This window comes from Fukomys damarensis, unplaced genomic scaffold (genome assembly GCF_012274545.1).
Source record: "Fukomys damarensis isolate Sample0158 unplaced genomic scaffold, DMR_v1.0_HiC HiC_scaffold_26, whole genome shotgun sequence".
NCBI lineage: Eukaryota > Metazoa > Chordata > Mammalia > Rodentia > Bathyergidae > Fukomys > Fukomys damarensis.
In genome coordinates this window covers 25,260,249-25,286,732 of record NW_022900938.1, presented here as the reverse complement: position 1 = coordinate 25,286,732, position 26,484 = coordinate 25,260,249, and the positions used below count along the sequence as shown (strand labels likewise).

General features: G+C 34.1%; 1 protein-coding gene across 1 annotated transcript in view; it reads left to right on the top strand.

Annotated features, from left to right (window-relative positions):
* Positions 1–26,484, top strand: part of Ubr3 (ubiquitin protein ligase E3 component n-recognin 3) — a 188,905-nt gene that overhangs the window by 74,392 nt on the left and 88,029 nt on the right. Inside the window, exons 21-26 of the mRNA XM_033756366.1 lie at positions 238–334; positions 6,782–6,923; positions 12,933–13,037; positions 14,711–14,884; positions 16,875–17,335; positions 24,339–24,427. Coding sequence (XP_033612257.1) covers positions 238–334; positions 6,782–6,923; positions 12,933–13,037; positions 14,711–14,884; positions 16,875–17,335; positions 24,339–24,427 — 1,068 coding nt within the window. The remainder of the gene's footprint in view (positions 1–237; positions 335–6,781; positions 6,924–12,932; positions 13,038–14,710; positions 14,885–16,874; positions 17,336–24,338; positions 24,428–26,484) is intronic.

The following is a 26,484-nucleotide window of genomic DNA, read 5'->3' as shown; positions in this document are numbered from 1 at the left end:
TATATATATATATATACATATACTCACTTCTGCTTGTGAAACTCGGGGCCTTTTATAGTGCTGAAATTGTGATATTTGACTTAGAAAAGTAGTTGCTCCATCAGGCTTACTAAGGCAAATATAAAATTGCACTATTCCATTTTTTGAATTTTAAAATGTACAAAATTAAGTCATTGATACAGATTGACTTTCTTCCTAAGAAGTCCGTGTTCTGTTTCTACTTTGTTTGGATAATAGCTGAAGTCTGGGATCAGGAATTTGACCCGGTCATGGTCATTCTTCGAACAGTTTACCGTAGAGATGTGCAATCTGCAATGGACAGATACACAGCATTGTAAGTCCATTAAACTGATTAGTAGCATAATGAAATGTTTTGTGTTTGTATAGAACAATTTCAATTCTCATATATATGATATGTTTTCATTAAAGTATACTCTCAATCCTAGAGGAGAAAATACTATTTTAAGGTTTTCAAAGTCAATGTAGCTGAAATTTATCTTCTTAATATCTTTATACAGAATTTGTTGCAAATTGTGTAGAACATGATTTCTGAATCAAAATACAGAAATTTGATGACTGATCAAGATAATTTGAGACTTAATTTTGTATTGTTCTACTTTACAGCCAGTAGAGGAGGCACAAATAAGAAAATAAAATTGTATGACATAAGAGATTGGCATATATAAAAAGTGTGAAAGTATTGGTTAACAAGAGAATAGCCAAAACAAAATGAATTCTACTTGCATGTTTTATTTGTAAAAAAAGCTTAAAATGTTGATGATGTCTGAAAATAAGTTTTGAATGATAGCTATAATGAAGAATTTGATTTTACACTTTTTGTAAATTGTGAACTATTTTTGTTGTTGTTGTTGCTGTTCTGGGGATTGAACACAGTACCTTGTGCTTGCGAGGCAGGCGCCACTGAGCTAAATCCAGGGCCCAACGGCTATTTTTAATGTATTATTTCCATCTCTTTTTTTTTTTTTTTTTTTTTTTTTTTGGTACTGGGGATTGAACTCGGGTCCTTGCGCTTGCAAGGCAGGCTACTGAACCACTGAGCTAAATCCCTCGCCCTCTATCTCTTTTTTAAACCATGGTAAATATTATATTGCTGAAGATTAACACCTTTTCTTTTTTCTTTTTCTTTTTGTAATACTGGGGATTGAACTCAGGGTTTTCACTATCCCCCTTTAAAATTTTGAGACAGGATCTCACTAAGTCTTACAGGCTTGAACTTGTAATCCTCTTGTGTTAGGCTCAGCTAGTACTGGGAGTACAGCATCTACTACAGTGTCCAGCTTATTTGTGCTTTTTCAAAGTTTGTTAAAATTTGCAAAGACGAGTTTTAAATTATGCAAATATCTTTGATTTTGAGAAAAACAAAGTATAATTATAGATATCAGGTTTAGCATCCTCTCTCTTCTAAAACCTTGAGGGAAGATAATCTGAGGTTCTCTCTTCTCTGTTTTTATAGTTACCTCTTTTTATGCTTTTCTTGTATGTTTGTAATATTTTCTTTCCTCTTAGGCTTTTCCTACACCTAACTCCTTGAGGGAAGACCCATCTTCAGTACTTGTTTCAGCACTGGCACATAGTAGTTGTTCAGAATATATTTGTTGAATGAGGAAATTTTAATAGTTCATTGAGAAATTAAAAATGGGTGAGAGGAAGTATTTGCATGGAAGTCCTACATGAACTTCCTATTGTCTAAAGTTGCTCTGCCCTTTTTCAGAGTGGTGGTAGTAGTTACTAGTTGTTAGTCATTTTTTTTATTGTTTATTTTTTGTTTTTTTGGTACCAGGGATCAAACTCAGGACATTGTGCTTCCGAGGCAGGCTGTGGTGCCACTGAACTAAATCCCTGGCAGTCATTTTGAATATATAAGAATTAAATATAGGCTGGGAATTTAGCTCAGTGGCGCCTCTGCCTGCCTTGAAAGCGCAAGGTCCTGAGTTTGATCCCTGGTACTGGAAGGGGAAAAAAAGAATTAAATGTGTAGTGAATTTAATATTGTCTTTTATTTTTGTAACTGATAGCAGTGTAGACTGGAATTAGGTGGAGACAGTCAAAGCTTTGAAGGTGTCATTACAAGTAAACCATTTTAGCTGGGGATGTACCTCAGTGGCACCCTGCTGGCCTGGCAAGCCTAGGGTCCTGAGTTCAATCCCAAGTGAAGAGGGAAAAAAAAATTTTAAAGGGGAAATTTTATTAACATTTATTAGGTGCTTGTTATATGCCATGTAAATCTGAAAGAAAAAGAGAGTTGTGTCTTTTATTTTTCACTTAGCAAACTTTTCACTTACTTCTGAGCAGTTTATTTCCTTTTTAGAATAGTGCTTCTTAGCTCTGGATGATTTTTGTCTCCCAGTGCCTGAAGACTGGTAGGGTTGCTTCTGACATCTAGTACTGTCTAGGTCTGTCTCCCACCACCAAGAATTATCTTACCTCAAATGTCACTTGTGCCAATGTTGATACATCTGGTTTAGATATATATGTGATATAGATATACTTCTTTTTTGAGGAATCCTGAGTTTCCTAATCTATTTTGTGTTCTTGTTTATATCTGTATCATATTTTGATTTGTAGTTACTTCACATAGATAACCATATTCCTAAAACTACTTTTATCAATTTTTTATGATTTTCTATTTTGCGGTTTTTCCTTATTCTCTTATTTTCTTCAACTTGGCTTTTGATTTCCTGTACTTTTTTTTTTTTTGGTACTGGGGATTGAACTTGGGTCCTTGTGCTTGCAAGGCAGGTGGCAGGACCACTGAGCTAAATCCCAGCCCTGAATACCTGTACAATTTAAAAAATTTTCTTTGAAATATTTCTGAAGTGCTATATGTTTTTTAGCAGTTGAAAAACTATATTTTAAAAGAAATCTGTAGTAAAAGCAGTAATATTAGATTTACTTTTAAATTTACTCTAAAATCCTTTACTTTCTTGTAAATTAATCTTTGAAATTCAAGATGAAAGCCATTGTTTTCATCTGATAACTTTTTGTGGGGCTTGGTATCCTGGCGTATGCCTGTAGTCCCAGTGCTGGGGAGGCTGAGGCAGGGGATTGCAGTCAGTTCAAGGCTAACCTGGGCTACATAGTGAGTTCAAGGCCAGCCTGAACTACATAGCAAAACAAACCCCAAACCAAAACAAACAACAACAAAAAACAAAACCCAAAACATTTTCTGTATTTAATTGCTATGAAGAAATGTTTTTATTTCTATGTAAAATTTGAAATTTTTGAAATTCAGTTTAAGTGAAATATAGCATCTGTGTCCTTTATGACATGTTTTATTTTATATTTGTTCCAATTTGTATTAGAATAGTAGATTACCTCTACTATTTTGGATGATTACCTAAACTATAGGACTTACTGACTATTGGTCATTTTGTTCATCTTTTGGTTTTAAGGGACAAAACGTTGGTTAACTGATTTTACTTAGGTCTGTTCATATTCGCAGGAAGATAATAGGACTTTTGAAGAATAATAGCAAAAAATGGTTGATAAATTAATAGGATTGCATCCTCAGAATCTGTTACTTAGTGTGAGGCACTTTGTAGGCAGTCAGTAAATGTTTGTTACATGCATGAAAAACAAGTTCTTTTAATTTTGATTGAAAATAAGCCATTTGCTTTATGTGATGTTAGGTGTTAAGAATCTTATGGTCTTATTGCTGGAAATTAGTGCGTGTTCCACTGTAGTGTCTCATGGGCCAGCACTGGGAGAGGGAGTGGGGCAAAAGCCCCAGATACCCTTTAATGAATAGCTCAGCTCTTAAAAAGAAAACAACCAACAACAATAACAAAAGAAAACCAACAATTGGAAAACTACCCAGTCGTTGTTATATTTTTATATATGAAGACACTGTGGCCCAGAGAAGCTCATCTAAATATGCTTGTTAATGGCCTTGCTAGAACTATGGTTGCTAGGCCTTTCAAAAAAACAGGTGATTTTATATAGTAGCTGTTTATATTCAAATGCAAAGTAAATGTTTTTAATATTATAATTTCTGTTGCTTGCTCATCTTGAAAGTTAATGATTGCTACCCCATGTTTGAAAGTATGATATACAACTTTTTCAGTTTTGTCTCTAGCTGGTCAGTAATTATTAGATGTTAGTTTGAATCACAAATTTTTTTCTTTATGCTGTCTCGTAGCATTTCATTTAGATAATTCCATTAATTCTTTTGAAAATTCTTCTGATATATTACCTGCTGTCTTGAACAAATATATAACTTTTATTTTGTAATGCTTTATTAATCTAGGTTTTGAGTATTTAGGGACTAGTGCTTAAAGGAAACAAACAAAAACCGAAAATTGGGATTAATTTGAACAATATATCTGTATCTGTATCTACCACTGTAGTATTGTATAGGGGACAGGTATTTTTTTTTAAGATACAAAGTTAATTTTATGATATTCATTTTATGAATAATAGATGCAGTTCACTTCTCTGGTATGTTAACAGTAGTTAGTGTTTTTTTTTCCCCCAATATTCTCTCTTGCTCTCTTGCTCTCTCTCTCTTTTTCTGATTGAACCCAGGCTCTCGATAAGTTGCTGAGTCACTCAGGCTGGGTTTGAACTTGTGATTGCCCTGCCTCAGTCTCCCAGAATTCTGGCATTACAAGTGTGTGCCACCACACTTTTTTGAGATGTAGTCATGCTATTTTGCTAGCTTTGAACTTCCTCTCCTCCTGCCTTAGTGTTTAGCGTAGCTGGAATTACAGGCATATGCTACCATGCCTGGTGATAGTTTTTTTTTAAAAAATTGTAAGACCTCTGCCCTGCCTATATAGTACCTCTTTTCTTTAAGATATTTATTATTTGGTTTCTAGTTTTCATCTGAGAGTCATTCCTCAGATGTCTGTTAATTCTGGCTTTTTGTTATTAAGAGCTCTGATTATGCTGGTGAAGATTTTAGATGTTGAATTTAATATAGGGTGCTTTAGGAAAGCAGGTTTCTTGAGAAGCTTTCAGTTCATCTCTTGCTCTTTTTGTTCTGTTCTGATTTCTCAGAGAAGTGTCTTCAAATAATTCCCAGAAATTAAGGGTCTTCCTGTCATTATGCTTTGAACTGAGTGGGAGACAAGACCATGGCATTCAGAATCAAACATGCATACCATGATTTTAACCTCTCATTCTCATACTCTTAACCTGTGCTTAGTGTTGTGAGCTCTTCAGGCAAAATCCTATTGCAGTGGTGTGGTGGTAGTTTTCACCCAGTTCTCTCCAGCTGTAGTTAGTCAGGTACCAGGTGCTGTTGGTTTCTTTGCCCATTTTTAAATTGGACTTTTATTATTGAGTCTTAGGCCTTTTTGTGTATTCTGGACACTAGACTTACCAGATAAATTATTTGGAAATATTTTCTACCATTCTGGGGTTGGGCTTTTGACCTTCTTGAAAGTACTCTTTGAAACACTAATGTTAAAATTAAAATTTTACCTTTGAAAGCCAGGCATGGTGACACATGCCTGTAATCCCAGCACTCGGGGGGCTGAGGCTGGAGGATCGCTGTGAGTTCTAGACCAGCCTGGGCTACATAGTGAGTTCCAGGTCAGTCTCAACTACATAGTGAGACCCTGTCTCAAAAAACAAAACAAAACAAAAAAAAATTTTTGTTTTACTTTTGAATTTTTACTTCTGAAATTTTTACTTTTTGGACTCTCAGACAGAAGTATATTAATATCCTTTATAACAGTTATGGGTTTGTCAGTTTGTCCTTGTAATTCTCTCAAATTTTGCCTTTTATGTTTGAGTCTGCTGTTGTTCACCTACCAATTTGTAATTATTATCTTCATGAGGAGTCTGTTGTTCTTCCATCCCAAAAGAGACAGACAGATTTCTTATTTCTGCTTGTGAGTTGTCTTCCTCATTGATGTCAAACACTTTCAAAGGTCTCAGCTCTGGTGTATGTGTGTGGAGGGATCTCAGTTCTTTGTCTGAGCCTTTTTGAGCCCAACAACTTGTGCTGTTCGTGTTTAAGGACATTGAGACCATTGGCACAATGTTACAGTTTATTATTAATTCATTTTTTTCTGATAGAAAACTCACTTTTTTGGTGAGTTCAAATATGTATTCAAAAGATGGGCTGGGGACGTAGCTCAATGGCGCCACACCTGCCTGGTAAGTGCAAGGTCTTGAGCTCAATCCCAGGTACTAGGAAAAAAAAAAAAAAAAAAAAAAAAAAAAAAAAGATCACTAAAGTTTATATTTTGGTGGTAGGAGAATTTTCAAGTCATCTATTTTGCTGTATTGTTGGAATAGGAAATGTTCTTGCTGAGTAGTTTATTTTGTGTTGTTGTTCACTTTTATCTGTTAACTTTCTGGTTTTTTGTTGTTGTTTTTTATTCAGAAGTCTTACTATGTTGCCCAGACTGTTCTTGAATCCTGGGCTCAAGTGATCCTCCTGTCTCAAGCCTCTTGAAGAGCCAGGAGTACAAACACATGCCACTGTGCCTATCCTATTTTTAGCAACTTTACTTTCATATTGCTTTCCTGTTTTTAGCTTAAGTCTTTTTAAAAATAATTGTTCATTTATGAAAAATAACATAATTTCATAACAAAATAAGAATAACAACTATGAATATAACTTGGCTCTTTCTATTCATTTTTATGCTGTGAAAAAGGGAATGGTTATGTTTATTTGTGGAGGATAGATATCTGGTATTTTTAAGCAACTGCGTAGGAAAATTAGAAATTGATGTCTATAAATCACTATTTAAATTACAGTTTAATTTTGAGTCTGTAATCTAATTTTAGTTTTATTTTATTTTTACAGTTTAAAACAGAGTGGAAAATTCCCTGGAAATCCCTGGCCTCCTTATAAGAAAAGGACATCACTTCATCCTAGCTATAAAGGTCTCATGAGACTTTTGCACTGTAAAACTTTACACATTGTGCTATTCACTCTACTTTACAAGGTACAGTGTAATTTGAATAGAAAGATTAGGGTTTACTTTCATAATATTCAAATAAAACTACCGAAGTATAATATTCTCATACACTGATAAAGTGTATTTATAAAGCAAAGATATAGAAGGATGTTATAATTGCATATAAGTGAATTCTTGGTTGAAAATATCAAAATGGCAACACCATTCTTTGTGAAAAACTGTTTATCTTATTCAGCTTTAGATAGAAGTATTTGTTTATGGCTTCTGGAGAAAAAGAAATGAAATGTTCTAAAACTATAAGAGTTATTAAATGACCTGAGAAGCTAAGCAAGGACCCAACTCTCCTAAGACAGCAGTCCTTGGGCCATGACCTTGGTTTAGGGTTCTCTTTCCTTTTGGCCTCTGATTAGGAATGTAGCATGAAGGAGTTTGAGTAGCTTCTATGAGGAGGCATCAAAAACTTGTTTTTGGTAAACATCTTACAAACTCAAACAGTGCTTTTACTTTTTTGTTACTTAAATTTGTTTTATTCTTGGGTCTTCCTGTCAGGACTGACTTATTTGGCTAGCATTAATTTTGGACTTAAAAATTGTATGTAGTATATAATATTGTGAAATCTCTACCTACCTGAGATTTTTGTGATCTTATTTGGATGAGGAATGGGAGATAAAATGCTCAGGTTATATAGATAAAATAAGTATAAACATCGGTAACTGCAAACATGACAAATACACAATTAGATATAAAGAAAACCTTTTGTTTATTTTTTATTTAGAATCTGAAAAATTAAAAGTTAAAAGAAATTCAAAGATAAGCATATTTGTTATACAGATTTCCAATTACCATGTATAAATATTTTTTAGTATTTAAGATAGTATACATTACATTTTGTTAAGTAAGCTAGGCATGGTGGTGCATTCTTGTAATCCTAGTGTGTGGGAGGCTGAGGCAGGAGGGTTGCCATGAGTTCAAGGCCATCCTGGGCTACATAGTGAATTCAAGAAAAGCCTAAACTGCATAGCAAAACCCTGTCTCAAAAGAAAGAAAGAAAGAAAGAAAATAATTTAATTAAGTAGCCATTTTAGTTTTTTCCCTAATGATTGTTCTATAATAAAAAAATGCTTTTAAATTTTTGTACCACTCTTAACATTTAGCCTTATTTATGACTAATTTTTAAATTTTGCTTAAAAAATTTAAGTGTTACATGCTTTTAGATCAGTGTCTCAAAAAATGCCTTGAGGAGTTATTTTTATTACTTTCTAAGAGTATTATTTATTAAAGTGATTTAAAATGCTCTGTTCATCACTAAAAAGTATAGAATATGTTTTTTACTGCAAAGCTACTTGTATTTATTTTTTATTTTCCTTTTTTTTTTGGTGTGGGATAGAACTGTATTTATTTTTTAAATGACAAACATTATTTAAAGATTTCTTTAGTGCTAGATTAAAAATTAAAAAAATGCTTCATATATCTTTGTAGATGTTACTTTAATTTTAGCAGAAGTCTTTGAAAGTTCTATTTACTTTCAGTATTCAAATTGAATTTTAGAGGTTAGATAACTAGTTTAAATGGTAAAGCTGAGGGCTGTTGTCAATAATAATTAATCGTTATTAAAATTAAGGAAGCCTCACTGCAAATTATTTGCAAGTTGTTTTTTAACTTTTAAAATTTGCCTGTATAAAGCAATTTTTATTAAAAATAAAAAGGATGTCTTAGTTGTTCTAAGACTAGTCTTTTTAAATTTTCAAATGTTTATAATAACTTTTTTGACTTTAATTATAATAAAAACTCTTCTAACTGCTACTACATTGGCAAATTCTTTCTAGAAAACAGTTGTCACACACCACATTCATCTCCTGCCATGTTTAACAGTAAACAACATGCTAAAATGGAACTCTCCGAAAAATCATTTTTTGTTTTACAGGACCTAGTAAAGGGATCCCCCTCAAGCTTTTAAATTACTCAGTTAAAATAATGGCACCCTGTGTGATATCACAGGATTTCAAGTAAAAATTTATTTGGGCTTTGCTAAAAATATTTTATTTATTAAGAAAGATGGTATAGTGATGATAGGCATGGCTTTGGAGTCTGAAATCTGTGCTAACACAAGTTCGGTGTATGGCTGAGCCATGATTCCCTGTGTAATGTAGGTTAGAAAGAATGACCCCTTTTGACTCCTGGCCTTCAGTTCCCTCTTCCTGTGGCTCCTGTTCGTCACACCATTGACATCATTGAACCTTCTGTCCTTGGGCAGCTATTGTTAGGAACTATATTAAGCAAATGACAGATGTTAACTCATGTAATTCTCTTGATAATTCTGAACTGTTATTCCAGATTTACAGATGAGAAAACTAAGGCCAAAATACGTTCGTATAGGTCAAATAGGCACCGACAGAATTTGTGTTAAAAAAATCATGTTTTAAAAAATGTTTATTTTATATTATCCCACCCCAATGTACAAAAGCTTTGTTTCCATTTTTTCCCATTTTCACTGTTTTTCTTGTCCCCACCTTCCTTTCTCCCTCCCTCCTCCCTTGTTCTTCCCATTTGAACATTTCCATTTCCTGTTATGTATCTGTTATACATTTTAGTCCTTATTTTCATTTTCAGTTTCTCACACCAGAGAAACAGTGTATTTAAACGTGTGTCCAATTTATTTCACTTAAGAGTATGGCCTCAGGTTGCATCCATTTAGCTGTAAATGTCTGTTATTTATAGCAGAGCAGTACTCCATTGTATAAAAAATAAGCACATCTTTGGGCTAGGGATTTAGCTCAGTGGTTCCACCCCTGCCTCAAAAGCACAAGGTCCAGAGTTCAATCCCTGGTACAAAAAAAGAAAAAAAAAATCACATTTTCTTATCAGTTCATAGGTTGATGGGCATCTGGGTTGTTTCCAAGATTTAGCTATTGCCAACTGTGCTGCTATAAACATGGTGCACATAAATCACTGTGGTGTGATGCTTTTAGTTCTTTCAGGAAGATACCAAGAAGAATAGCTGGGTTGAAGAATCTTTTAGTTTTTTGAGAAATTGCCTCACAGATTTCCCTAGTGTGGAAATCACCAGTCTACATTCCCACCAACAGTGAAGAAGGGTTCCTTTTTCCCCACATCCCTGCCAGTATTTGTTATTGGTTGATTTCTTGATAATAGCCGTTCTTTCTAAAGTGAGATGAAGTCTTAGCCTTGTTTTGTTTGTTTGTTTTTGAGACAGGGTCTCACTATGCAGTTGAGACTGACCTGGAACTCATTCTGTAGCCCAGGCTGGTCTCTCACTCACAGAGATTCTCCTGCCTCAGCCTTCTGAGTTCTGGGATTACTGGCTTAACCTTCCTTTAATTTGTTTCATGAATGAACAGTGCTGTTGAACGTTCTTTCACATTCTTATTTGCTGTTTCTACTTCTTTATCTGAGAAATGACTTTTCATTTCAGATGCTCATTTTTGGATTGAGTCTTTAAATTTGGGAGCGTGTGATTTTTTTTGAGTTCTTTATATATTCTAGATATTAGCCCTTTGCCTGAGAAACAGCTGGAAAAAAATTTTTCCCACACCGTGGGTTTTCTCTTCACTTTGCTGGTGGTTTCTTTCTCTGTGCAAGTGCTTTTTAATAAGATTAGATCCCAGTTGTTGATTCTTTGTGGTATTTCCTGTATGATCAGGGTTTGTTCTTAAAGTCTTTGCCTACACCAGTGTCTTCGAGATTTCTCACCTATTCTATCTTTCAGCACATTTAGTGTTTCTGCTTTAATATTTAAATCTTTCATTCATTTCTATTTTAGTTTAGTGCATAGTGAGAAATATGGGTGTAATTTTAATCTCTGGCATGTAGAAAGCCAGTTTTTACAGCACCATTTATTAAAGAGGCTGTCTTTCTTCCAATGAAGGTGGCTGGCTCCTTTGTCAAAGATTAGGTGGCTGAGTATGTCTGGAGTTGTTTCTGTGTTTTCTACTCTGTTCCATTTGCCAATATCATGTTTTGTTTTGTTTTTTAAATCATCTTGGCTTTATAGTACAATTTATACAATTTAAAGTCAGAGATTGTCATATCCCCTGCCTGGTGTTTGTTGGCCAGAATTGCCTTTGCTATTTTATTTTAATCTTTGATTTTGCGCTTTATTTATAATTTGGCTTTCTCATATAAAAAAAAAAAACCATTCAAATTTTAAGCTGTGTGTCTGATTTATTTCACTTAACATTATGGTCTCAAGGTACATCCATTTCCCAACAAATGACTCAAGTTTATCCTTCATTTGCCTTTGCTCTTTTAGGTCTCTTCTGGTTCCAAATGAATTTTAGGATTTTTTTTTTCTACTTCTGTGAGAGATGCTGTTGGAATTTTGCTTGGGATTGTTTTAAATCTGTAAAACAATTTTGGAAATAGGGCCATTTTCACTATATTGCTTATTCCTATCCAAGTATCTTTCCATTTTCTGATATCTTCTTCAATTTCTTTTTTCAGAGTACTATAGTTTTCAATATATAGGTCTTTTACTTCTTTCCTTAGATTGATTCCTAGATATTTTATTTGTTGGATGCTATTGTGGAAGGGATTGTTTCTCTCATTTCTCTCTCAGTGAGTTTGTTATTTGTGTATAGGAAGGCTATTAAAAAAATACATGTTTTAAAAGAGTTTGAAAGCCTGTGTTCTTTACCATTATGCCACACAAGAAATGAATGGAAAGACCCCCTCAGCAGTGAAAGTAAACATTAGAAAGTCAGGCAAATAGAAATCTTTAGTTTTAGTTACAGTGGATTAGGTCTTAATTGACCAGGTCCTTTCCTAAGTCCCCTTACTCAGACTTGGGTTAGTTTCTGTGGGTGGTCAACCTATGGTACACGAGCTGCAAGCAGCTGTTTATCATTGGAAGCTCTAAAAGGTTTGCCATCTTGGGGCCTGTCCTCCCTTTGTTCTCTACCTTACTGATGACTAACCTTGCCACCCCCTGCAGATTCCCTTTCTTTGTCCCTTCCATTATTTGGTAAGGTGGCATTTTCATAATGAGGTCAAGATGACAGCTGTCAGGCCATTTTTTTTCTTACAGTATTTTAGATTGTTTTGGTTTTTCTTGTTGTTGTTGTTGTTTTGAGACAGGGTCTCACTATGTAGTTGAGACTGACCTGGAACTCTCTCTGTAGTCCAGGCTGGTCTTGAACTCACAGTGATCCTCTGCCTCAGCCTTCCAAGTGCTGGGATTACAGGCATGCGCCACCATGCCTGCCTCGATATTTTCTTAATATTGGTCAGATTTATCACACTGAAGGAGTGATTGGTGTAAGTAGCCCTGGAATTCTGTGTAAGATGTATAAGGTTTGCCTTGTGTAATCCTGTGTAAGTTCAGATTTAATTGCATTTTCCTCAGAGAACCCTTTCTGCTTACCACTTGCATCTCTTTTTCTTTTCTTATTGTATAAACTACACTTTGACAGACACATTTATAGAAGTGTGTACCATACTCGGGCTCAGAATCTTAAAGAGAAATTGGAAGAACATTGATATTTCATAAATGTTTATTTGTGTATCCAGTTATCTGCTAGCTGTTTTGTTAAGCACATTTGTATTTGCGTGAATTATCCTATTTGAAAATTTTACTTATCTGATATACCTGTCTTCAGGACAAGAGCGTCATAAATTAGGATGTAAGCTATTCTTGTTAAGTTATTTTAGTAAGATGGGTATGGAGGTGTGTGCCTCTAGTCCTAGGGAGGTTGAACTGGGAAGATCATATGAGCCCACAAGTTTGAGACCAGTGTGGTCAACACAGTGAGACCCTGTGTCAAAATTTTTTTTAAAATGGTATATTTATGTTAATGGTTTTAACTTTTAGGAAATTTGCAAACTATTTCTAGATAGTACTTAAAGTACTATGTAATTTATAAAGGAAAGTTGTTTTTGGGTTTTAGTTCTTTTACCAAGATGTACTTTCACTTCCATACTGATTTTTATATATTTGATTATTTTCACCTATATTAAAATGTTTTTGTATCTTTTTTTATGTGGGTAAAAGAATTAAGTCATTTTTTTCCCTTTTTAAAGATTATGATGGATCATCAAAATCTGTCAGAACATGTACTCTGCATGGTCTTGTATCTGATTGAATTAGGACTTGAAAATTCTGCTGAAGATGAATCAGATGAAGAGGTAAGTTGTTTTTTATATGTTAAAACTTTTAGATAGGAGACCATCCCTCTGGCTGTAGGCAATTGTTCATTGACCAATATAGAAGTAAAGTATACTTAGGAATTCTTCATACTCATGTAGGATCTTCTAAAGAACTACTGATGCTAGAAAAGGCCCTGTTGGTCTCCACATATGTATAGATCTTTTAGAGTTTACATTAATACTTATGAAATTATTTTACTTATGGAAGCTTTAAATTTGAGATTTAATGTTCACATTAACAAAAATTAACCTAAGATAAATAGTCGATTCATTTTGTTATTATGGTAAAAATGATTAATTCTAATAATTTGATTAGAGATAATTTTCGAGTAGGACATTCTTTCAAGATTTTAAGATAATGGAATAAATAAATGAGACAAGTTTTAAAGTTAAGAATACAACTTGTTAATGTGTTTCAGGACTTCAGAAGAATTACTTCCAAAAAAGCAATTGCTACCACAAATTAATTTTACTAATGTAAGATTCTTTTAATCTCCTACCCAGAAAGACAAATACAACACAGCATAATAACAGCTAAAGTAAAAACAAAAAACCCTAGGTACTGCTCTATATTCTATGTTGCATCAACATGTATTTTTTTTTCAGATATTAACATTTTCTTATTGGCTTGAACCACCAGTGGTACATGAATGACTCCCACTGGGAGACTTTAATTTTATTAGTAAAAAGACTGATCAAAGTGATTAGATCCATTTGTAACCACCGTGTTACAAGCTACTCAGTGGGACAGTTGTGTATGTACTGGTGATTCAAGTCATACATGTATGGTAGTCTAAGCTGCCTGGTGGCAAGACATATGAATTTCAGCCCTGTCATGAATGTATTAAAAGGCAGTTAAGATTCCTTTAGGTCATACCTTTGGTTGATTTAAAAAAATTTTTTTATCCCTCTTTTTTATTATTATTTTATTAAGTTTATTGGTACATTTTAGATATACAATACAGTTACATTCATCATTGGGATCTTGTATCTTTGCATGATGCATCTTGGTTCTTATTTTTTCCGCAGTCCCCTGCCCTCCCTTCACCCTCTCCACCTATTTACAAAGACTTTGTTTCCATTTTTTTCCTTTTCTCATATTTTTTCTTTTCCCTTCTTTCCTTTTCCCTAATCTCTCCATTACCCCTACTCCTTTAGCACTTTCCTTCCTCTTTCGCATACCTTTGGTTGATTTTTGAGACTTTCTTCCATACTTAGTCCAAACTAGCATTATTTTAATATATTATGTGTTATTACTAATGGGTGATGAAAATATTCAGAGGCAGGATTATTACAAGTTTGAGCCCAACCTGGGCAGATTGGTGAGTTAGTGAGACTCAGTCTCAAAAAATAAAAAGGGCTGGAGATACAGCTCACTGTGAAGGCCCTGAGTTTAATCCCCACTGGGCAATAGTGAAGGAATAGAGTATTCTATAGTGTTAAGTATTTCCAGATTGAAAATGTGTGTTTTAGTTGTTTGATAATTTTTGACTGGACTTAGCCATATTACTATTGAGAAATTTATTGTATTTATTATTCAATATGGTTTTATTTATCTACTTTATAACTTTTGGATGAGAGTATAAAGGAATTTAGGAGTATGACAGGCAGTCAATTTTGATAAGCTTTCATAATGGTTATTTTTGTTTAAGGTATCAGTGGGTGGACCAGAACGATGTCACGACAGTTGGTTTCCTGGGAGTAACTTAGTATCAAACATGCGACACTTTATAAACTATGTTAGAGTGAGAGTTCCAGAGACAGCTCCCGAAGTGAAGAGAGACCCACCTGCAAGTACAAGCTCTGATAGCTTGGGTTCATTACAAGTAAGTATGAAAGTAAAAAAGGAAACACACACTTGCTTACTTACTGACTGACTTAATTTATTTTTTTGGTACCGGAGATGGAACTCAGGACCTTGCGCTTGGGAGGCAGGCAAGGTGCCACTGAGAAAAATCCCTGTCCTGAAACACTTTATATTTAAATATTGGAGATATTGTTTGAATAACCATGTCATAGTCAAAGGAAAAAAGTCTGGTTATAGATAACTTTAAATTGTCCTGTGTTTCCTCTGATATATTTAAGCAACTTCTGCCTCACTAGTCTTTTTCCTTTAACCTGACAGAGTTCAAGACCGCCTAAAGTTCTTCAGAGAGAGGTAGATGTGTATGATGTTTGCATTAACTAGCAACATGGCTTTAACTGGAAATGGGAAAGGAAAAAAAATGTTCAAGTATTTGTGTGTGTGTGTGTTTGTGTGTGTTTGTGTGTGTGTGTTTGATCAATATAGCCAAATTAATAAAAATTTCATGGGCTAAGTGGTATAGTACTTGCCCAGCACACATGAGGCCCTGGGTTCTATCTTCAGCACCCTAGCCCCTGAAAAGTTTCTTTAATTTATGTGTTTTTAAAAAATAAAGCTATTTTGTCTTCATTTTAAAGAAAATTTGCATTATTATTGCTTTCAAAAATAGCACTGAGTAGTTAATGTATTTTTCTTACTAGTGTTAGAAGTATTTTGGACCAGTTATAGCAGCGCATTTGGATCTATTTACATGTAGCTTTGCAGCAATTACTAACATCTTAAAAATGACTCCACTGTTTGTTAAATAAAAATAAATTTAATTGCTAGCAGCATGACCCTTTAAAAATATTTGTTTTGCTTCTATGGAAATTAATTTACTTTGAATAAGATAAGCCCATAAAATCTTAAACTCTACATATTGTGTATTTGGACTCATTTTGAAAAACAATTCTCATTGCATGTAGCTTAATTAATTTTAATTAAAGCAGAAATGAAAAATTTGAAATGTTATGCGAACTCACTAAACTTAAGCTATCTTAATTCCTGCAAACTAGATTTTTTTGTGAGTATTGAATCATATTTTTCATAGTAGAGTCTATTTATAAAAACTTTGTTTTTAACGTGTTTTTGCTGTTAACATCATAAGGGCTTTTAATTTAAATATTGGAACCTCTGTAAGAAGCAGCTTTTGCCTGTCTTAAAGATAGAGATTACTTTAAAAAGAGCTTGGATGTGAAAAGAAATAATGTTTACTCCAATTTAGAATAGCCTTTCTATGTTCACTTTAAAAACTAATGAAATCCATTAAACTGATTCATATCTTAATTAAAAGATGATTTCTGGGAGTCCTAGTGCAGTTTGACTGCTTTAGCAAAAAAGACTATTTAGAAGGTAAATTATTGAGGAAAACACTTATTAAAAAAAATCTATTCAAGTACCAAATCACAGTGATACTCAAAAGTAAAACAAATCAGTTTGACCTTTCATCCTTATATTTCAGTGTGATAACTTTAAGCATTTGTGAGAAGTAATTCTCAAACTTTTGAAGTTCTTTAAAAGTGAAATTAATTACCAGTTCAGATTCATTAACTTAGAAAATTTTTAAATTTTCTTGACTGGGAACTATAGCAATCTCTCCAAAATCAGTGAAGAGTGTATTTACTTTTCCTCCTGAATGGTGACTAGAACAGCTTTTCTTCCTTTAAGTTGGGAGAAAAGTAGTTTATGATTTCTCTTCAGGTGGCTATAGGTGTTGGTTAAGTTTTATTAGATACACTCAGGAGGTTTAGAAAGAGAAGTTATAGCTGATAATCTTTTTTCTGATTGCTATTTCCAGATTGAATGGAACTAAGTCTATTTGAGAAAGATGTGAAGGGATAGATTTTAAGAGCGAAACTATTGAATAAATCTTTGGATGACACTTTGAGCATTCCATTTAGAAATGTAGTAATATATTTTTAGAATTCATGTTGAATAACTTCTACTGATTTCTTTCTCATTCTTACTGGTAGAATTCTGGCACAGCTCAAGTTTTCAGCTTAGTGGCAGAGCGTAGAAAGAAATTTCAGGAGATCATCAATCGCAGTACCAGTGAAGCAAATCAGGTGGTTCGTCCCAAAACTTCAAATAAATGGTCTGCTCCTGGTTCAGCTCCCCAGTTAACAACAGCCATTTTGGAAATTAAAGAAAGTATATTATCTTTGCTTATTAAACTTCACCACAAACTCTCAGGCAAACAAAACTCCTACTATCCTCCCTGGCTTGATGACATCGAAGTTTTAATTCAACCAGAAATTCCTAAATATAGTCATGGAGATGGTATAACTGCAGTAGAAAGAATTTTACTAAAAGCCGCATTGCAAAGCAGAATGAACAAACGCATCATTGAAGAGATATGTAGAAAAGTGACCCCTCCTGTACCACCCAAAAAAGTCACTGCAGCAGAGAAGAAAACTCTGGATAAAGAGGAAAGGTAATTTTATTTTTAATGTTTTAAATATGTATGCTACAGTTGAAGGTTGACTTAATTTTCTGCTTTTTGGCTATAGTCATAGCTGATTAGTTTGTAAGAAAAGTGGAACTGAATGTGGTCAACACTTATAGATGTAGTATACTGAGCTCTCCACAGGGATAAGATGATGAGTTTCTGATCCTAAAACTAAATTACTACTCTAAATTTGTAGGCTTCTTTGGAAAAATTGCTACTATTGTTATTGCTACAGGGATCTAATATTTCTCTTGCTATTTTCAAAAACCATCTATTCAATTTTACATGAGAATAGAAAAGTATTTCAAATATTTCTCAAAACAAATACAATTATTTTAGTTCCTTTTGGTCCTTTAATCTTTACCAATATATAATTGTTAATTATTTAAAAAGATGTTCTTATACCTCTAGCTTTTGGACTTTTAGGTTGTCATTAAATCATAATATTTATGACCCCCCCCACTTTGATTTTCTTTCTTGGGATGTTGTTTTTACAAGTGGGATTTGTGGGTTACAGGATAGGAATATGATATGGATACTAGCACATGTTATTTGCTAAAGTTTATGTTAGAGTTGTATTGCTGCTGGAGTTGTCTTCATTGCCTACCCTGCTGTTTTAAACCTCACAACATGAATCCTGAGTGGGAAGGTTGTGCGTGTGAGGGGGTGGGGAGGGAGAGAGAGGGTGTAAGACCTAAGGCCTTACTACCACTCCAAGGAGCTCAACAGCCACTGAGGGCTTTCAAAATGTAAGACCAGGGGCCTTACTCCGAGGAGCTTGGTTCTGCCACTCCGAAGAGCTCCACTTTACCGCTCCGAAGAGCTCGACAGCCATGAGATTCACCCAGGAAGGAACACACCGGACACGTTGGAAAGGGAACAGACCTTCACTAGTCTGGCCAGACGGCACTCCGGAGCCAAGCAGCTCAGACAGGCGCCAGCTCAGGGGCGGAGGTCCTTTTTATAAGTGGATAGGCAGGGTGGGGGTCCATACTCAAGATGCTTACAGAATGTCAAAGTTTTCAAAACATTCCTTCTGGACAGACAAGGAGTGAAACAATCTTTATCTGTTTACCCAGAACTACTAAATGTTCACCTGTTAATTTACGTTAATCCCAGTTGAGGCTAGGATTTAAGATTACAAAGTTATGCAGTCCCACAAGGGAGAGGGAGAAGAGAGGGAGACTTTCTAATGAAATCATATAAAGCTAAAAGACAGGACATTAAAAATGTTTTTTCAGATGGAATTCAAGATTGTCATTGCTCCCATCTCTGAGGTTATTATTTATAACATTCTTTTGATTTAATTTCTCTTAAATTTGTCTATGCAAGCAACAGTTATTTGGTTAAGGGTGCATACTTTCCCTTATAGAGTGTTGAAAAGGATCATCTCAGTATTATTTTGAGAACCTTGGACTTCTTTTATCTAAGGCCCCTGTTTTTGCTGGTAGAAATCATTGTTAACAGATTGTTGTCTGTACTGTTGTGAGCAGTATGAAAAAGACATCATTTGATAGTCTGAAGTGTACTGTAGAATTGTTTTCTGTAGTAATTTCATCTTTGTAGTTACTTTTAAAATTAAATATAGGCAGTTATGGGTTGACTGGGCAGGGGAGACCTAACATTGATTTTATGCTAATGACCTTCCCTTCCTTTATTGAGCATGAAACAGGTTCTTTTCTGGATGTACATTATAAAGCTGTGTCTAGTGCTGGACTCCCTGACCTAGAGGAATTGATACTATCTTGAGGAGATAGACTAGTAAACAGATGGTTGGTAGTGTAATAAATACTATGTTTGGTGCACAGAGTGTTACTGGAAGTAGTACATAGGGCATACTTTGTCAGTAGGATATAACTGGCACTTAATGTAAATGGTTACAAGGAAGGATTGGAAGGATTTTAAGAAGGGGATTAATATGCAGTGAAATCACATGCAGATGGATTAGAGAGGCACCTGGAGATAAGACTGGCACCTGGGAGTCTAGGCAGTTTAAAAATTTAGGTGGGTAAGTGTGGTGAGGGAACTAAGTTGATAAGAAAGGAGGAGATAGATGTATAAGAGATATTTACACTTTAGATGATCAATGTGATATGGGAACTAAGGGAGAAGTAACAAATTGTTCCTGTGTTGTAGTTGGCCCTTTTGTTTGTTTGGAGACAGGGTCTCTGTTATGTAGTTCAGGCTGGCTGAACTGCTGGCTCCTCCTGCCTCAGCATCTTGAATGCTGGGATTACATGTGTGCACCACTGAGCTTGGCTCTTGCAGTTCTATTTGGATGCACTTCCTGTTCACCAAAATAAGGAATTTGAGGAAGGGACTAAGGTTTAGCAATAAAATTGATAGGTTCAGTTCTGGCTATTAATGAATTTCAAGGACATCCAAGTGAAGATATCTAGTTGGAGGGTTTGTGTTTTAGGGGAGAATTCTTTGAGCTGTGGAATATTTTCACAGGGGTGATAGTGGAAGCCTTGCATATAGGAGGGTGTGAATAGTAAGTAGATAAAAGGATTTGCTGTAGAACTTGCGGAAAAACACTAAAGGGAATGGCTTCGGAAGGCGAACTTACAAAGTAGACTAAAAGGAGTGACTGGAGTAGAGTAGAAGGGAAACTGGAATGAGTGGCATTAGGGCACAAGAGGGAGACAGTTCAGACAGAAGACATTACTAAGATTGTTCAGTGTTCTAAGAATTCAGATAAGATTGGCAGTCTTATTTGATTTGCTGGTTAGGAGGTCATCTTTGGTAACAATCAAGAGTAATTTAAGTTACGTATCTAGTTGTGACAGTACTTCATCGCTGGTGTAATAAAAAGTTTGTTACAGAAAATTTATATTAAAGGTGGACATAAAAGCTTATGTAGATTAAGGATTTAGGACCATTTTTATTCCTTTCTTATAATACTGTACTTTACAAATAGGGGTTATAAAAAAAACATAATTTAGATGGTAGCTTATTACTTTTAATTTAGTAACTTCCTAGAATTAATAATGTAGGGCCAGGGATTGAGCTCAGCAGTTCTGCCGCCTGCCTTGCAAGTACAAGGACCCAAGTTTGATCCCCAGTACCAAGGAAAAAAAAAAAAAACTAATAAAAGTAGAAGATTGAAAACAAGATAAGATTTTAATTTTTTTAACGTTTTCTAAATTAGTGGTGTTTCTTTCTGCTTATAGTGTCTTTTTTTTTTTAAACATGGAAGATAGAGATTAGGTGAATCAAAGTTTATTTGTTAAGGCTATTTTGTAATAACAGATGTATACTGGAGAACATAGTTTACATTTGCAAAAATAAAGGACTGAATACTCTTGTAATAAATAATACTAATAATAAATAAAAATTTTAGATATCCCCTGTGGTAAGTTTTGTTTCTTTTGAGAGTTATGATATTGACAAGCACTTGAAACTAATTCTGTAGTAGACAGGTAAGAATTAAGATGCGATTTTCACTTGTGTATTCTCTGTTAGATTATATTGCATAATAAAGGCAGAACACACACACAAAATAAAGCAGAACAGTTCACAAACACTTAATGATGATCCATTTCCATGTACTCCACCTATGGACAAACTTGGTATCTCTTTCATGGTAAATTGACTCCATAGAAAACAAGTTATAAACTGGAAACTTTTGATGGTTATAGTAATATGCAGCTTCAGTGACTTCATCTCCAGGGTAATAGTAGGAAATTTCTGAAATGTACTGAATCTACTAAGACTTGTTTACATCTTGTGTTAATGGTCTTTATACTTATGCTAAATTTTAATAAAGGAACAGCCTAGATTAAGAAAAAAATTCCCAACAACATTCCAGTTCTGGTTACATAGAAAACTGATACCAAGAATGCATCTTAATTCTAATGTCAAGCAGTTACACTTGAAATTTTCTGATTTTTTTATGCTTAGGTGTGAAATACTCTCTATGGACATGTTTATTCTAAATGTTAATATACATGTTTAAAACTGAACTGTAGAATGGCATTAATTAAAGAAGCATATGTTAAAAGCAGTCTTATAAATTGACAAAGTACTGTTATAGGAGACTAAACATAGTCTATCCAAATGCTGTTGTTCCTCATAGCATTTTTGGAGGCCTGTTAGAATTCTTTGAACATCTGTGGCACTTTTTGTTTGCTTTCATATCTTCCTCTGTAGTAAATATTTGAAGGTATTTGGGACTGAACTTAATTTCCATAAAGTTTTTATTTCAAAGCAGTCTTAAACTAATAAAAATATTTTAAGGACACTATAGGGAACTTCCTGAAATATTTCAGAGTAAGTTGCTGGTATGCTTCTTCACTTTGGAATATTTTAGTATGTATTTCTTAGAAATAAAGACCTTTTCCAACATAACCTCATTACTTCTATCACAATTAGAAAATTAAGGCAGGTGTGGTAGCATGTGATTGTAGTCAAAGTTACCAGGAGGCAGGAAAGTCACTTGAGCTTAAAAGTTGAGACAAGCCTTGGCAATGTAGTAAGACCCCATCTAAAAAAAAAAAAAATGGAATTAACATTGTATTTGAGTATAATTCAATCCTTAGATCTCAAGTTTAAATGCTTGTTTAATCTTGTCATAATCAACCATTGCCTCTTGTCTTTTTGTCTCCTGCGATAAACTGTTTCTTCAGTTTTTATTTTGGCACTGCTGATGATTATCACAGTATAGTAGCAGCATTACAGAATGTCCTTCAATTAGAATATGTCTCTTTAGCTTCCAGTTATGTATCTTTGGCAGGAATGTCAATGGAGTAGTGTTTCTTTTCCTTCTATCTGATCAGGTACCACGTAATTTCAGTTTGTTTCATTATTGATAGCTAAATTTGATCACTTGATCAGGGGGGTGTCTTCCACACTTTTAAGGTTACTTTTTTCCTTCTTTGTGATTAATACATAATTTGTGGAGTGATGCTTTGAAATATAATAATGTTCCATTTCTTACATACTTTCAGTATGCTATTCATTTATTTTTATTAGTATGAGTTCATGAGTTCCTATTTTATGGGTTATAATCAATGTGCTCATTATTCATTTTGATGCTCAAAATATTCTAAGTTTCCTAGGTTACACTAGGAGTTCCTTCAAGATGGTTTTTATGTCCTTTTGCTCTATCCCCATAATTCTTTGAGCATGTTCTTATTTTCTAGGACAATTAGATCTTCCAGGCTCATCTTATACTTGAAGTTAGCCATTTCTCTAAGGAGTCCTGGTGACTTTTAGTAGAAAACAGTATTTAGAGACCACAGTCCATGTGCTTTTTCTAATGGGGAATAGCCATTTCCAGGTCCTCTTAGAGCTGGGGCCAAGTGAGTGTATGTCTCTGTATGCCTCTTTGCATTGTGGGCAGGAAAAGGAGAAATTCATTTTCATGTCTATACATTTTGAAAATTCTTAGTTTATCCTGGTACTTATAATTCTAATATGGTACCATAGGAATCATTTTTGTTTTCCTTCTTTCCATATTTATAAATCATGATCTTCATCCCTTCTGTAATATGAAACATTTTGATCATTTCCCAAGTATATAGACAATATCTTGCAATCTTTTCCCACGAGTGCCTTCTTATGCCAGGGTGTTAGGTACTGACACACTGTACCAGGCAGTGGTAGCCACTTTTTATGTTTAGGAAGGCAAGAAAGAGGAAGGATAGATTTATTTTTCTGAAATGATCAATGTCATTCAGAATTAACTTTGATGAATAAGGTGAGTGATTACCCTGAATAATATTTGGGCTCAAAAAAAATGTAAAAGAATTATAGTTATAAAATAATGAGGCAGGTTTTTCTTATCTGGGTTCTAAATTATCTGTAGAAGAAATGTTAGAATATTAAAGATATGTTGAAAATATTTGGCAAAAATATTCTTAAAAACTTCTTGTTCAACTCCTGATAGTTAACTTATAACTTGCCTTTTAAACCTTTTTCTTTTCTTGTCTTCTCCTTTCCCTCTTTATAGAATTACTATTTTAAACTATTACTAGGAGTAAATTTTATGCTCATTAGTATTGTTAGTATCTCATGATCTGAGAAAGACTTTATTAGTTTACTTTTTTTTAATGTTGTGATCCTATTGAATTGGTATCAGTAGATTTATTTGTAACCAATCTCAAAATAAAATATTCTTAGGAACTAGGTAAGAGATAGATAAAGGATACATAATAAAAACATAGTGAATTAATCCAAAGGAATATTTATAGGTAGATTTGGAATATATTTTTTTTTCTTTGTTGTGTTTGAAACCCTTTCACATTCTTTTATTTCCAAATAAAATACTTACTGAGATTGTAAGAATATCTCTTATTAGAAACTGGGAAATGTATAGGCTTCTCATTCTCTATTTGAAGAGATCTATTCTTAGGGTAATAATAAATGTAATTAATCTTAAAAGATTTTGTTTATATCTAAGCATCATAGGGCTTGGGATCTTGCCTGCTTTGCAAGCACAAGGTCCCAAGTTCAATCCTCAGTACCAAGAAAACAAAAAACAAAGACACCAAAAAAAAAAAAAAAATTCATGGCTGTTTTTTTCCCCTTGTACTGGGGATTAAACTCAGGACCTTGCATTTGCCAGGCAGGCACCATGCCATCCCCAGCCCAACATCATGGCTTTTTATAGCAACCAATTTACTGTCATTTGTGCTTGGGCTTAAATTGTTAGCCCCTTGCTGAAAAAGACTGTTCTTGCTTTTGTTCCCATCTGGCATATACTCAGGAACTTCTGTTGTTGAAAACCCAAATTTTCTATCTACTTTATGATTTTACATTTTGAATTAAATCTTAGCTTTTATTTTTACTTAGTCTGTAAGATTGAAGCCTATTTAAAGCAGTACAATTATTTTAAAAAATCAAATCTTACATGAAATTTAATAATAATCTAGAAAATAGATTGTTCTCCACTCTATGACAGGGGCTTTTCTTATATATTCCTAAAAGACAGTAGAATAGTTTTAAACACATTTGGTACTTATCACTTTATTTCTGTTTAATCTAGGCGACAAAAGGCTAGAGAGAGACAGCAGAAGTTGCTTGCAGAATTTGCTTCACGACAGAAAAGCTTTATGGAAACTGCAATGGATGTTGGTAAGTTAAAACTTTTTAGTTTAGAACTTTCACAATTGCAGTTAGCACATGAGGGATCATCTAGTCAAATCTTCCACCATTTGTAAACATTAGAGACAGATGATTTCTGTTCTCTATTTAAACAAGAGTGTTGAGGGATCAGATTTTCATTAGAGATAGTCTGTTTAGTTGTTGAGTAGCTGCAGTTGTTCAGAAGATTTTCCTGATGGTAGCAATATAGTAAATTCCCTCTGTTCTCTTCTTTGTAACTATCTCTTAGATTTGTGAGGTCTATCAGTATGTATTTGGTTATTTATTTTGATCTTTTCCCATGTAATTACCCTAAGATCTTTATAACAGTTTTCAAATACTTTTAGTGTCTCTTTTTCTGCCCACTCCTTCATGTGTTCTACAAATCAGGTGTAATTTTTACTTCCATTTTAATTTGCCTTAGGTCCTGATTGAAATCCCAGCAGTATATTTCACAGAACTAGGGAAAACAATCCAAAAATTCATTTGGAATCAGAAGAGACCTAAAATAGCAAAAGCAATTCTAGGCAACAGAGACATGATATGGGGTATTACAATCCCCAACTTGAAACTATACTACAAAGCCACTGTGATAAAAACAGCATGGTACTAGCAAAGAAACAGACCCGAGCATCAGTGGAATAGATTAATTAGCCTTAGGATTTTTACAATGAGAAGGAATGCTATGTTCCTGTATATTGGTAGATGGGTACCAGTAACCTTTTACAAACATGAAGGGAAAGACTACATTGTAGTGTTAGTCTTGAGTTCACCAGGATACTCCCTTCCATGACTATTTCTTCTCTATTCCTTTCGCCTCCCTCCTTCCCTTTCTCTTTCCCTTCCTTCTCTCTCTTTCTGCCATCCCTCTCTCTCTCTTGTTCCACTTCCCTGCCCTTCCTCTCATCTCCCTTCTCTTCCATTCCCCTCCCAGACAAGATTCGGGGGTGGGATGGGGGGAGCAAAAGCCGTGCATTTAAAACACACATGTGCACACATGTGCGCGCATGCACACACACGCGCACACACACACACACACGCACACACACACACCCCTTTCATACTTTGTGCATATAAGCATATTTAACCAATGTCCAGAAGCAGAATAAAGAAGGGGCCAGCCCAGATTTAGCATGATGTCTTCTAAATGGTTAGCAGTGAAGTTTACATTCAAGATGTAACTTTGATGAATAGAATATTTTCTGTTCATTGGATTTAATATCAGTTGATTTACTCATGAAAATTATGGTTTGTGTTTGCTTTGGCAGCATATACTGAAATTGGAAAAAATAAGGATTTAGTCCATCGACACACTTTATCTTTTGCCGTCTCTTTTTCTTCTCTTGCAAACTAGTAATTGTTTTTACATATTTAACGTGTTTATAATAAGTATCTACAGTAGTCAGTATCTTGGTACCCCTTTACATAAAATGAACTTATAAGCACTTCTAGCCTTCTTTTTATTTTTCTATTCTTAATGTCTTCCTTTTCCCTTTTACCTGCTACTTGTTTGCTTTTTAAATTGTCAAAGTTGCTACAGTTGTAATAGTGTCTTCTATCCAAAGGTTGACTGTTACACAATGGGAGTATTTGTATTAGTATTAGTTTGTTACAGTTGTTGAGTTCAGGGCTAAATAATACACTAGCAACCATTTACTTGTTTTGCGTCTAGAGGCCTGATTCCTGGATCACTTTAAGGAAGACTGTTTTTAGTACCTAGCCTCTTGTTTTACAGTCCCTAGATTGCTACAACTCATAAAACTTTTTTTTTATGTTTTGACCATCACCTGTTTTTTTTTTATTTATATGTATGTATGTATGTATGTATGTGTGTATATTACACTAGCAACCATTTACTTGTTTTGCGTCTAGAGGCCTGATTCCTGGATCACTTTAAGGAAGACTGTTTTTAGTACCTAGCCTCTTGTTTTACAGTCCCTAGATTGCTACAACTCATAAAACTTTTTTTTTATGTTTTGACCATCACCTGTTTTTTTTTTATTTATATGTATGTATGTATGTATGTATGTGTGTATATATATATATAT